The sequence below is a fragment of the Hydra vulgaris genome, chromosome 13, assembly GCF_038396675.1.
Source record: "Hydra vulgaris chromosome 13, alternate assembly HydraT2T_AEP".
NCBI lineage: Eukaryota > Metazoa > Cnidaria > Hydrozoa > Anthoathecata > Hydridae > Hydra > Hydra vulgaris.
This window is the reverse complement of record NC_088932.1, coordinates 58,047,269-58,062,500: the sequence shown is the minus strand read 5'-3', so window position 1 is coordinate 58,062,500 and position 15,232 is coordinate 58,047,269. Positions and strand designations below refer to the sequence as shown.

The 15,232-nt window shown below is 27.2% G+C and overlaps 1 protein-coding gene across 1 annotated transcript in view; it reads right to left on the bottom strand.

The window, feature by feature from the left end:
- LOC100204897 (putative elongator complex protein 1) overlaps positions 1 to 15,232 on the bottom strand; it is an 80,318-nt gene that overhangs the window by 49,010 nt on the left and 16,076 nt on the right. The window contains exons 2-9 of the mRNA XM_065815010.1: positions 14,408 to 14,639; positions 13,995 to 14,075; positions 13,465 to 13,553; positions 13,023 to 13,119; positions 12,650 to 12,740; positions 2,759 to 2,882; positions 1,384 to 1,465; positions 1,174 to 1,302 (exon numbers count right to left, since the gene is read on the bottom strand). Of these exons, the coding sequence (XP_065671082.1) occupies positions 1,174 to 1,302; positions 1,384 to 1,465; positions 2,759 to 2,882; positions 12,650 to 12,740; positions 13,023 to 13,119; positions 13,465 to 13,553; positions 13,995 to 14,075; positions 14,408 to 14,639 (925 nt within the window). The remainder of the gene's footprint in view (positions 1 to 1,173; positions 1,303 to 1,383; positions 1,466 to 2,758; positions 2,883 to 12,649; positions 12,741 to 13,022; positions 13,120 to 13,464; positions 13,554 to 13,994; positions 14,076 to 14,407; positions 14,640 to 15,232) is intronic.

Below are 15,232 nucleotides of genomic sequence, written 5' to 3'. Positions count from 1 at the left end.
TCAACTATATCAGGAAGGATGTGATTAGTCGAATCAGGAAGGATGTGATAGCCAAATCAAGAGATAAGGTTGATAAAAAGTTCTTAGCAAACATTTCAGCTTTGTCTTTAGGTAAGGTGACAAAATCTGAACCATGCAAAAGAAGTGGAAGACAAATTTGCCCTTATTATAGACACTGTTAAAGATTCTCCAGAAGTCTCTGGAAGTCTCTAATTTTTGAGATGAAATATGAGATTTTGTGACCTGAGAATATATAGATTTTTTAAAAATTTTTATTTCAATTCACCTACCCAAGAAGGGCACTACAATCGAGGAGGCTAGTTTAGTTGTGGTTACAACCCTCTCTCAACTCTAACTCAGAAACACAACCCTTGACAAACAAGACATTTGTGCAGAGAAACAAGTTGAGTGCAGTATTATAAGGGACGTGGATCGAACTTGGAACTTCTAGCTTAAAGGCGAGCACTCTACCACTACACCACTACACCACTGCCGCATGCTACATACTACATGCATACTACAACATCAAATAAAAGTCACAGAGAACTGCTGTTTAAAATACACAGAATCAAATAAAACACAGAAATATTTTGCTTTAATAAAACTCTAATGTTACAAAAGCTTACAGGAAAAAATTTTAAAACTATAATTTATTTTCAACTCAATATTTATAATTTTTTTAACACAAATTTTAAATTGTAAAAATACAAATAATATATATATATATATATATATATATATATATATATATATATATATATAAATAATAATATATATATATATATAAATAATAATATATATATATATTATAATATAATATAAATAATAATATATTTATATATAATATAAATAATAATATATATATATATATATATATATATATATATATATATATAATATATATATATATAAATAATATATATATATATATATATAATATATATATATATATATATATATATATATATATATATATATATATATATATATATATATATATGTATAAATGAAATAAAATTTATACAATAGCGCAAATGTATTTTAGTTACAAACTTATTTTTTAATAACAATACATATTTTAGACGCATTAAACACATCTTGTGTTTACAGGGTAGAAACTTTATTTTTTTAATAACAAGTTAAAAAAAATTGAAAGAAAACAAGAGTACTAACCATCACATATAATATGTATTTTATATGCACAATCTTGATCCCAAACCACAGTTGGAGATTTATTTTGATTTTTGAAATTTATTTCTTGTTTTAAATACCAGTGGTAGTTTCCCACAGTCCACAATTGAACTAATTATTTGAATTAATATATATGATAAATTATTTTAAATTTACATTTAAAATTGTTTTGTTAATAATGAAATTACATACCAACATAATTTGTTGTTTTCTTCATATCAGTTAGTAGCAGCATTAAGACATCTGAGCTTACATTCCAACTTATGCATAATATCTATATTATATAATAATGAATTAAATTTTTGATTCTTTCAAACTCAGATTCAATAGAAAGCAAATTTATATTAAAAATACAATGCCCAGTAAAAACATATATTTTCCCAGTATTAACATATATAATTTTAAAATATTAGTAAAACTTTCACATTTTTTGTTGGATAAAAATCATTTTTTTTTTTTGTTAACTTTCAGATTTCAACTTTAATAAGAATAAATATCTGTTTGAAAACTTTCTAGATTAAATAAGCGCCCGGAGAAATTTTTACATAGAGAACTTTGAAGGATTTTGTGATTTATTTCATGTGACGTATTGTGAATTATTTCAAGCTAAAGGGGAATCACTCACAAAATTAAAGGGGGAATCACTCACAAAATTAAAGGGGGAATCAATCACAAAAGGAAATCACTTACAAAATTACAAAATTTGAGTTAAGTAGCATTTCAGAGCTGGAAAAATCTCTAAAAAAATTGTTTGAAGCTCAGTTTGAAAACTCAGTCATTTTAATAAATATTTTGCAAGACATATGCAAATTTAAAAATTAAAGTTTTCTTAGTACTGTAATCTTTCTTTTGTTGTTGCAAAAATAAGACTCTTAGAATCAGCCTCAAAATAAACATACACAGCCATGTAATATAGTAGTACAAGGTAACATATTATGCCTTGACAAAAATTTAAAAACCGTTTTTGTATCAGTGTTGCAGCCCTCGGAATAAAAAAAAATGCTGATCTCAAACACTCTAGGTCGGCATTGCCGAATGCCGACTCTAATCCCGAGGACTGATGTTGCCATTCTCAACTTACAATGGAAAACTTTTCTTAACTAATAAAAGAAAATCTTTCTCAAATTTTTTGAAAAACAATTACATATTATTTATTAAAAATATCAAAATAAAAACAAATTTAGAAATTTTTAGTTTTATAATAATTATAAATAATACATATGAGAATTATTATAATCATACTTATTAATGAATAATAATAACTTTGATAAAAATAATATTTAAATAAGTAAAATATAATACTTAGAAAATGATTAATACAATTAAATCCTAATAACTTAAGCCTCCATAGAAAAAAATTTAACTAATTAAATGCTTAACTTTGGTGAAGTAAACTGCTTTCTTAGGTTTCCGATTTCATGGAACATTAGAAAACAGTTAAACAGTTAGTTAGAACCTTAGTTAAAAAGAGATAATAAAACTTTGAGCTAACTGATATTTGAGTTACCAGGATTTAACGGTATAAGCTAGAAAAAAAAAAAAACTAATACATTAAAACAACTAATACCATTTTATCATGTGTTAAAAAAGGTAAAGTAAATTGTCCATGCTGCAAACCATTTTTTTCTAAAAAAATTACATCATGTTTGTTGGGTTTTCTTTGAGAACATGCTATTAAATTTCCAGATGGTCTAAAAAGTAATGACACAATATTAAATTTTCAGAACAAGAAGTAAGCTTAGATTAAAAGAGAAAAATTTTTTATTTGATAAAATATAATCTTACAGTAACATATTATAGAAAACAAATAGACAATAACAAATTTTAAAAGCTGTAACACGATTACAAATTAAAGACAAACTTTTTATACTGGCAACAAATTTAAAAAATCAATTAACTTTTAATTTAAATAATATTGCCTATCAGATATAATTATCTATATTCCAAATTTTTCTGTTTATTAAAATTTTAATTACAATTTCAATAGTATTGACCATAATGGAATTGAATTTAATATTTAAGTAATATTGCATTTGAGACATCTTAAAGCTACATGCAGTTGAAAACTAGTAAATGACGAAGGCCCCAGATAAACACGGAACTTTTTACAAACCCGGGCTTTCCAAATTATAAGACTTAGCAGGGGTTGATAGCCAGGACTAGGAAAAAATTTATAATACATAAATGAATGCATATATTGCCTATTTACTAAAAACTGGCATATAATATAGATATATATGGATATAAACACATATATATGGTATTTATTTATATGCTGGGATACAATATCCTTACATATTTATACAAATTTTGGTAGGAGAGAGTTGCCAAAATATAAACTATGAAAAACTTCTAAAGATGGTTTAACTATGAAACATTTTGGACTAGATTAATAAAAACGGACGATACTAAACTTTTAACCATAATTTAACTTAATAGATTCACTATTATTCAAAATAAAATTGGTTTTTTCAGTTCAGTTTAAACACAAAATTAAATCACATAAAAAAAAAAAAAAAAAAAAAGATTTAAAGTGCTGATGCACATAGTAAGTGACTGGGGTTGATAGTTGACTGGACTGGGGCCTAGTCTGATAACAAATAGCCAAGGCTAGTTTTGTGACCAGAGCTTGTTCATATGTAACAACTCTCTCCAAGTTTTCTTACTTCAACTTCTACCATTTTCTCTTTAAGCTGCTATCTCTATACATTATGATGGCCAAACCACTTCAATCTTCTCTGACAAATGTTTAATGATACATAAACACAGTCTTTGTTAAAGGGATTCCCAAGTGCCAAGACAAGTTATGTTTATTTTGTAAATAAACCTTAGAAAATAAGTTTTGAGTTTATTAAAATCAACAAAACAATATATTTATTAAGATATTAACAAAAAACATTTGTTGTTTTGTCATTATACTTCCGGTTGAGAGGTTAATATTAACTCCATGAATCTGGATAGTTTTTTCCATTGTAAAAATATCTGGTTTGAATAGTAAATGTATTTAATTACAAAACACATTTACTATTCAAACATAATTACGAATTAGATTGGATTTCCTCTTTTTATAAAAAAATGTTAGAGCTATATATATATATATATATATATATATATATATATATATATATATATATATATATATATATATATATATATATATATATACACACATATATATACATACATATATTTATATATATATATATACACACATATATATACATACATATATTTATATATATATATATACATACATATATATATATATATATATATATATATATATATGTATATATATATATATATATATATATATATATATATATACATATATATATATATATATGTATATATATATATATGTATATATATATATATATATATATATATATATATATATATATATATATGTATATATATATAAAATATATATGTATATATGTATGTATGTATATATATACATATGTAAATATACATATACATCTATATATATATATATACATGTGTATATAAACATATTCATGTGTTATATGATTTTATATATATACACTACCATCCATAATTATTTGAATGGTTGTACTTTTCGATTTAAGATACCAAAGCTTAACTTACTACTAACTAATACACTAAACTTGCTACTAACTAATACACTAAACTTGCAAAATGTTGTGAGTAAAAACAATAGAAATATGCAACGGGGAAATTGCGCTATTTGTGGAAGATTATAAACTCAATTTGTATCCTCAAAAAAAGGAGGAGATTTAGTGAGTTCGATTAATTCAACAACACGTAAAATAAAACTACCATGGTCGAAGTTTCCAGGTGAAATGCATTTACCTGGAATGAACTTTGCAGGTCCTGGTACTAATTTAGATGAACGATTAACTTCTACTGACGCATATAAAAAATGGAGTAAACCTATAGATAGAATTGATAATGCAGCTTACCATCACGATCTTGATTATAAATACTTCAATGACACAGCAAAAAGAAATTTAGCTGATAAAATTATGATCGAAGAAATGAATTCTATAAAAAATCCAACTATACGTGAAAGAATTGAACGAGGTATTATAAAACCTATTATAGCATCTAAAGAAAAATTTGGGTTAGGTGTTGAAAATACTCAAAAAAACTACAAACGATCAGTAAAAAAGAAAAGGGTAAAGAATTGAAATGGACTGACACACTTGCAAACGAACTTCATAAACCAGTTGTAAAACATTTCAGAAAAATGAGCCAGAACGCCCTATTTATACTACTGGAAGAGAAGCTGAAAACAAAGTCTACCTGAACTATATGTTATCTTTTTATTTATTAGGTGTTCAAAAAAAAAAGTGTATAAGCCCCATTAGATTAGTTTAACTGTCATACATATTCTTTGCGTTCTACTTAATGGCTTATCCAATTTGTTGAAGTAAATTTTATGCCACTAACTAATAAGTTTTTTCCACATCTCATGCATCATTAGGCATTAGTTTTCATAAAAATCTGATAGAAGAGAGATCTTGTGATTGGAGAGGCTAAATCATTCTATTCAATATTCGATCGTTCTCAAACTCAGTCAAATAACTTATACAATTTTTTGAAAAATATGTTTTGGATTTAAGCTTTAAGTCAATTTCTTCTGAAAAATTAAATGGCTTTCCATTAACAATCATTCTGAAGATATAGCACAATTTTGTAAGTGTACAAGTAAACTACTTTTGTCATTACTCCCTCTATTTTTACAAAGTCACCTGTGGCATTTCAATCAAAACAGTCCCACAGCTTAACACTACATCCACCATAATTTACAGTCCATAATAAACACTATTTTATCATACATTCAACGATTTTTTTTTTCTCCATACAAACAATCTTATCTTGAAATTAAAGATTTCAAACTTCAACACATCGGTCCACATTTACAGTCATTGAACCAAACAATGATTTTTATGATTTTTAACAAAGTATTTTAATGAAAATACTTTTCAATTACTATTTTTATGATTTTCATTAAAGTATTTTAATCAAAATACTTTTTAGTTATCTAATTGTGCAAAAATAAACATAAAAAATAGTTGAATAAAAAATAGCATTTTTAAAAAAAGATAATGTAATTCGAGTATTTATGAATGGTAGTGTATATGCATGTATATATAAATGTATTCATGCATTATATATAAACATTATCATGATCAACATGATTATTATAATCATCATTATTATCATCAAACACTTTAATTTTTTCTACAATATTTTTTCTAATCTCTGTCTAAGATTATGGCTCCTTTTCTTGTATAGTTAGTAAAACCACACACCTGATCATTATCTTCTTTTTTGGCAAATATTACACCATATAAATACTAAATTTTGTATAAACATGTTAGGATATTGTATGTCAGCATATAAATAAACAAACATAATTGCTTATATTCATATATACCCATATTATGTATGCATAAATGCACCTCTCACCTAACCTCCTGAATGCAAGCAGGTATGGAAGCTAATAATTCTTCTCCTTGGTTTTAATTTAAGCCTCATTCTACTCCATGTTTCTCACCTTCTTTTGCAGTTGCTATATTAAACTGTAATCACTTTTTTAAACTTTAATACAAAGCATCTCTTTTGAGAACAAATATCTTTTTACTATTGAAAAAAAGTAAAAAAGTGCTGTCTGATGCTAAGCTCTGTTATTCTAAATTTAACTAAAGTAAGTTTAACATTTCTAATTCATGGACAGTATTTAATAAATGCATTTTATAATATATAAAGTATTATAACTTTTTTTCTAGCCAGGGCTATTAATCCCTGTTAAATTATACATTTTTGCCAGGGATGGGGCTGGGTTTGTAAAAAGCCTCATTCTTAGTCAGGACTAACACCCGGGCCTGGACCCTGATCACTTAGGCGACCAGGGTGCACATGCTTTATCGCTTAGGTGACACCAAATGATGCACATGCTGTTTTTGAAGGATAACTTTCAAAATCTTTCTAAATGTAGAAAATAAGACAATTTAGTAGAAAATTGTAAAATATAGCCATAAGATATTTTATTTCAAAAACAAATGCAAGTGTTCCAATAAAGGAGCTGTTCAAATTTAAGCAACTCTCCTCTGTTTATATGGTGTAATATTTGCAGAGAGAGAAGATGCTGATCAGATGTAGATAGATGCTGATAGATAACTCTAATAAAACAAGAAAAAAGCCATGATCTTAGTCACTCACTATTCCTAATCTAAGAGATTAGGAACAGTGAGCATATCCAACAAGGTTTGTTAAAGAAAATTAAGGTGGTTTTGGTTGAGCAATGAGGATGGTGATGATTTGGGCATCAGCATGTAGAGAGGTAGCAACTTTAGGATAAAAAGGTAGAAATAAAAGTAAGAAAACTTGAAAAGATTGTATTATGTATGGTATGAACAAGCTTCACATATATATTGGGGACCAAGGAGAGTCTCACAGAAGCATTTTAAATGACAAAACTCAACTAATAGTAGATTGGTGAAATATAAACACACTGGAAACACTGAATGGTCTTTTTTGATCTGTGAGAAGATATTTCAAAAAGATTGCTACACTCTTAATGGTGCCAAAAAAGATCCTAAATCCGCCTACTCTGATAAAAAACTAGATTTGCACCTCACTAATATCTCAAAGTAGACAACATTTCATTGAATAAAAGCATCAGATGAACTTTTTGCTGGAAAGCAAATAAAAAAACTCTTTTTTGGTGAAACTAATTGCAAAAAAATAATTTAAGTGGTGCATTGAGCACAAAAATTAGACATGTGTACAATGGGCTAAAGTTATAATGAATTGATGGAAATGCTAAATGATGGAAATGAATCGGAAAGTTATCGGAAAGCAAGAAGACTCCTTTTATTTTGTTTTGGTTGATTTTCAAACATGTAAGACAACCATTTTCAAACATGCAAGACAACCATTTTCAAACATGCAAGACAGCCATTTTTCAAACATGCAAGACAACCATTTTCAAACATGCAAGACAACCATTAGTACAAATGAAGATGAATTGGTTCAAATTCTTCTTGTTGGATGGAATGCTTTGCCAAATGACTTATTAAAAAGACTTGTAAATAGTGAGCTTTCTTAATGCAAAGAAGTCATAAGAAACAAAGGATTGGCACTACTAAATACTAAAAAGTACTAATAAATAATACTTTACAAAGCCTAATTTCTTTTTATTATACTTAATATACAACAACATCATATACATTTCTATAAAAATTGTGCTGAATTTTTTTATTATATGAGTCTATGATATTTTTTGTCAGGTTTTTTTTTTGCACTCCCGGGCAAAAGTCAATAATATCTACGAGAGCATTATATATCTATTTGATCATCATCATGTTTTTAGGTGTTTATATATTTTCATATTATATTTAGATCATCACCATGTTTTATCTTCCAATTTCAGTCTTGATGGCTATTATCTTTTGATTCTCAAAGGCTCCATAGTAACATGTTTCGCCATAGTAACATGTTTTGCCTTTACCATTGACTTGCTGGCTCAAAACTTTTATCTTTCTCAATCTCTTGCTCAATTAACTTTTGACTTGTTTACCAGTCAACCCTAATTACTTACGAAATTTGCAAAATTTTTATGTTGAAATGTAGATATTTATTTTTTAATTAAAAAAAAAAAATATTAGTTAGAAATCTGTTCCATTTTTGTTTGGAAAATAATTCAAAAAACATTTATTTTTGACTTCATTTAAAGATAGCATTTTCATGTAATATGAGCATGCTCAAACTACCCAGTGTTTTTCATTGAAAGTACCTAGTTTAAAGTCCTAAAATTGCAGTGGTTTTTTGCAATTGCTTTTTGAAGGCACAACATAGCAGAAACTTTTATTATTTTAACATTACTAAATATCTTTTTTGTAACTTAAATTCAAAAATTTTTATTATTTAAAGGTTTGAGTTAACAAAATTGAAAAAATGAATAAATCTTTTTTTTTGCGTAAAACAAAGTAGTGTTGTTTTAACAAAAAGTGACAAAAAAAATATCATTTAATGATAGGTTATGTTAACAACAAATCATTATATTCCTCAAATTAGTTCTAATTGGCAGGTTGGTATTTTTTTACTTAATGTTAATTTTTTGAGCTAATTTAAAGTACTCATATTATCCAGTGGTCTGGCTAATATTGCTATTTTTTTGAAACCTCTGTGAAAAAATTTTGGACGTTCAAATATATATGTGGATCATGAGTAGTGATCTCTAAAAAATTTTTATTTGCAAAAATTTTGGATGCAGATTAATTATTTTTAAAAATACTCCAATTTTCGCGAGGTGCTTAAAATACCCTAGTCTACCCTATATTTTTTTTATTATCCACAATTTTACCTGTTTTTTACACAAATAAAACATAGTTATAGAAAAAAGTATTTATTAAAAATATGTATTTTATTTATTGAAAAAAAGTTAAAAATAATGCAATCATATTCAGATCATGCTGTGTGGTGACCTTTTACAGGCCATGCTGTGTGTCAACCTTTTCTTATTTATAAAAATTAAAGGCTCCCCATTCGGAAACCTTACTTTGAGTTGTGGAATTAACTGACTTCTTTGTATTGATGTTGCCTTATTATACTTTTTACCACATATAGACATCCAGTAATTTGCTGCTAATGACTGAATAAATCATCATTTTGTAGAGTGTTTAATGGTCTGAATAACGTAGTTAGGATGAAACTTTTCTCCATGATGACACGCACAAACAAAGCTTTATTCTTCAAAATTTCATCATGTGCTTTTCATGAAGCAGACCTGTCGTGGTTTCTGTCGCATCATTTCTTTTAGGTTCAATTTGTCTCAATTTTCTTTTCGTCGCATTCGTCGCATGCTGATTCTTTATTTGCCATATGGAACTATTTGTCTTAAGCATTAGAAACTTTAAACCTTATATTTTGATATTTTGCGGATTGAAAAACAGTATTGAGGAACTTCTACAGTCTTTTTACGTGTTGAAAGATCCTTTTACTTTTTTTACCCATCACAAAATTAACAAATAATTGCGTAGTACAAAGCTGCAAACCTAAACACAGTGCACATAACTACAGAAACACAAAAGATCTACACACAAGAAAGAGCATTTGAAACTAGTTTGTACTTCTTTTTGTTTATGAATTAATTACACAGGTCTGCAAAAAATATTTTTAAAAAGTTGTTTGAAATTTGATAACTGTTTTTTATGTATTTCTCAGCACTGATTTCAAAAATGCAATCCATTTTTTTCTTTCACGTCAGGTTTTCTCACAAAAAAGGGATTATTTTTGAGTAAAATAACAAAATTTAACCAATTTATCACATTTTTCAAACATTATAGAATTTTATTTTATGTATAAATCATCTTCTAAACTATATTTCAAGAACACTTAAATTTCTCTTTCAGTTTATAAGTCCTTATAATAACGTTTTTGCTTTCTGTCGAAGCTTCTTTTATTGCTTTTCCGGTTGTGGATTCGTTCAGGATCATCTCTCTTCAACATCCAGCAGTAGTCCGCTATCATGTTGACGTTCCATCTTCCTTAATATCTTCTTTCCATTTTCTTGATGTCTTGGTGAAATCTTTCGCCTTGCTCTTCACTTACATCACCAAGGTTTGCAGGGAAGTAATCAAGATGTGAATGGAAAAAATGAACTTTAATACTCATGTTACAGCCCAGCTTCTAAAAGTTGTCAAGTATGTCTGTGTCAATGGTCTTGTAGTTTGGATCTTTGTTGTTTCCTTGGAAACCAATAACAACAAATTTAAAGGATGTCCATGCTGCCTTTTCTTTTGTTTCCATTTTGTCCACAAAATTAGGATCTCTCATAAGTTTTCTAATGTCTGGTCCGACAAAGATTCCTTCCTTTGGCTTTGCCTCGGATAAACCAGGAAACTGCCCACAAAGATATTTGAAAATCTCCCCTTCTTTTTGGCAATGCCATAACAAATTGTTTCATCAGCCCCAACTTAATGTGAAGTGGTGATAGTAACACTTTTTTGGGATCCACAAGGCTTTTTCTCTCAATATTTTTAACCCCTACTTCAAAGGTTTTTCTCAAGGGCCTGCACTCATCAGGAGCATATTCTATTTTAAAACATGCCATAAGTCCAGGAACATCACTGCAAAATGCCAGATCACCTTCTTGAGAAAAGAAAAATACAAATTCCTTTTCCCTTGATTGATACCAAGAAAAGGATGTACCCGGAGCCAACATATTTTTATCTTTCAATCTAGATCTTTAAACTTCTGCTGAGTCTTTAGGAAGACCTAGGTCTCTAACTAAACTGTTCAGTTCAGATTGTGAGAATGGAAAGGGATTGGTTGTGCCAGGATTGTAGCAATCACTGTCTTCTTCACTATCACCTTGCTGAGCCAATGTCTCGTGATCATCTAAAATATCATCCATCTGGAGGAATCTGGAGGAGAGGGTATTGGTACTCCAGGTCCATGAGGAATAGGGCGAATGGCTGATTGAATGTTAGGGTAAGAAATATCCTTTTTGTTTTTCAAATTGAAACCTTGTACATTGCAAGAACAAAAATAACAGTCATCACTATGATTTTTGGGCTCCCTCCAAACCATTGGTATTCCATAAAGTAAGGACTGCTTTTTACCTTGAAACCATTGTCTCAGTTCCTCAACATATATTAACAAACTTTGTGTGGAGCTCAAGACTTATCTTGATCCCCTAACTTTATATCAAAATAGGCAAAATATACCTTTTCAACAAAATCGGAGATGTTTCTTTGTCGCTTTATGGTATAGTTACCACAAATGTAGCAGAAGCAACCTGGTGAGTTTATACATCCTCTGGTAGCCATTGTCCATAAAACAACTTGTACTTTAGGCTAAATAACACAGTTTGTGGAGATCTTAAAAACCAAAATTCAAACTTACTAGAGTATGGAACTATTTATAAAAATGTCGAAAAAGCTAAAACTAGACAATCAGTTTGTAAAATAACTGTACGTGATTTTTTTCACTATTTTTCCCAAAATCAGTGTTGAATACTGTGAAAATCACTTATTAAATTTGAAACAATTTTTATGTCACAGACCTGTGTTATTTAACATTGTGATGCCATACATTAAAAATAAATACAAATTTGAAATAAATAAAAAATCTTGTGAATAAAAAGCTATTACATATGCAAATCTAAATCGAAAAAAACTAAAACTGCAAACCTAAACACAGTGCACAAAATCACAAAAACACATCTGAGAAAATTTGACTCAAGCTGTACTTTTTATATATGTATTATTTGGTTAAGATTGTGAACACATTAACATTATACATTAAAAATTTAAAGTATTTAAAAAATATCCCAAATAAAAATCCATTACATCTATGTTTAAATTGCATATAAACTCATGCAAAGTAATTATTAACTTGTATAATAATTTGGACAGGAAATGTATTTATACAAAATTTAAAATAAATTTCTCAAACTTACCGCCATGCTATACATTCTTCTAAGCCTTCTATTTTTTCACTTGTAGATTGAAGGATTCCCTCTCGATTGTAAATGCGAACACATCTGTAACCTTCAAATTTTAATTGAAAATAAATGAGAAACAATTTTTTAGATATTTCTGTTAAAAACAAACATATATGTATATGCATATATATATATATATATATATATATATATATATATATATATATATATATATATATATATATATATATATATATACACACACACACACACAAAGAATATTGCACACTTAGCTGAGCAATCAGACATCATACTGAAATAGGGATATTTTACTGAAATATGTAATATATGTTGTTATATAGATAAATTAAAATGTATAAATTATTACTTCTCACTTGGTCAACAGAAGAAATTGCAAAAAACTGTCCATCGCCTCTCCACGATACTTCTGTTCTATAATCATCCCATAAATTTATTTTGCTTTCCTGTGTGGTAAATATTCAATACATGATTTAAAGAATGATTTAAAACTGAAAAAATAATGTAGAGTATGAAAACATCATTTTTTCAAACTAAAATAATAGCAATATTAATGACACAATATAAAATTAAACTAAAGATAAATAATTACTAAAGATAAAGAAATCATATTTACGAACAATAATATGTAATATAATATTTTTTATTTTTTATAATATTTTTTTTATATATTTTAATAATATATTTTGTTATATAAATGACATAACAATAATATGTATTTTGTTAAAAAGTTTGTTGTATAAATAAAAAAAATTATATTACCTGAATTAATTTATTTTATAAACTTTTACCTGATGTAATTTTTGGTGTGCAGCTTCTTTACCTTCTGAACCATGGAACTGTGTCTCTTTTTTACCCCATCCAACAGTTATTTGTTGAGCTATGACAAAGTTAAAATATACAAAAAATTAAAAAAAATTTTATTGAGATTTTTATTATGACACATTTATGTTCACAACATGTAACTATCACAACATGTAATTATCACAACATGCAACTATCACAACATGTAACTATCAATGTTTTATGATATTATGATATTTTTACAAAACATATAAACAAACAAAACAACTAAAAACAAATAAATAAATTTTAAATAAACACACCTAAACAAATTATCTTTATTATAAATAATTTGTTGTTGCTGTGAATTATAATTAAGGAATATATTATAGGGGTTTGCATTTGCAGATAGAGGCCATATTTTATAATTCTAAGAAAGTTCAATATGCTATTGTAGAAGCCTGTTTAAGAGGAGGACTCCTGACAAACTACGAGAGTATATTTCCTCAGTAGAACATAAAATTTAAAAAATAAAAACCTTCTCCAAAAGCAGCTGAATGAATAGCCTGTTCGCAAATAACATCAAAATCACAGCTCATTAGAAGAAATGATCCAGACCCTAACAATTAAAAAGGAACATAGGGTATCAATAAAATCTTTTTAAAAACACATTTTTAACAGTAATTCCATAAATTATTGAAAAAGAATATTATATTAATTCAAATACTAAAAATGGTTTGTCAAATAAAAAAATATTTTTCTTTTTACTGTTTTCGTTTTCCCCAGGCCATACTACAGTCAAAAAGGAGAACTTTTTTTAAATATATATTTGTTTGTACTCAATTTATAAAAATATCATGCACTAACAAAAAAAAATTTATCAACTATCAATAAATTAAAAAAAATATCAATGTGGGATACTCCTCACTATCTAAAAATAACTATCATTACCTGTTGTGATTACTAATAACTCATTATCAGGACTCCAAGCACTTGAAGAAATTCCTGATTCAATACTTCCCATTAACTCTATTTCTCCTGTTGCAGCTTTCCATATTAGACAATCGCCTTTAGTAGTAATTATACATAGCTCAGCTTTGTCACACATATAGTAAATGCTGACAATTTTTTGATAATCTTCTTCAATATAACCACCTTCTTTAAGTGAGATGCAGTATAAAGTCTGAAACAAAAAACAACATCCTTTATTAATATATAAAAAAAATTGTACTTCTAATAAAAAAAAAGATAAACAAAATAAGTCTCAGTTAATTAGTTTAGTTAGCAGTTCTCATTAAACCAGTAAAAGGCTCAGAAGGGTGTCCCATTAAAAATATTTTTAAATCGCTCTTACCCATTAAACGTGTTCTATATAATAAAAAAAAAATAGTGGGTTTACAAAATTTTAATATAAAAACGATTTTTAGGGGTGCTATAAGACCCTTGAATAGGTATGCAAAAATCTGTGTTACGTAACAGAATTTTGTGCTAAAATTCTGTGCCACATTTTTTGAACTTTTTATTAGGTAGTGTCAGACAAGCATTTTTTTTAGAAACTAAATTTGGAATCAGCATGGAAAATAACAGGCGGTCAACAGTCACCGACCACCCAAAATGACTGAAATTGTTATTTTGACCTCTCAAAACGGATTCTTCCTGGTCAAGATTGACCGGTTGAAGAAAAAAAAGTTATACAACATTTGACAATATCAGAATGTCTTTGAAAATGCATATACCATAATTTCATAAAATGTAAATTTTTGAAAAAAGCTTCTA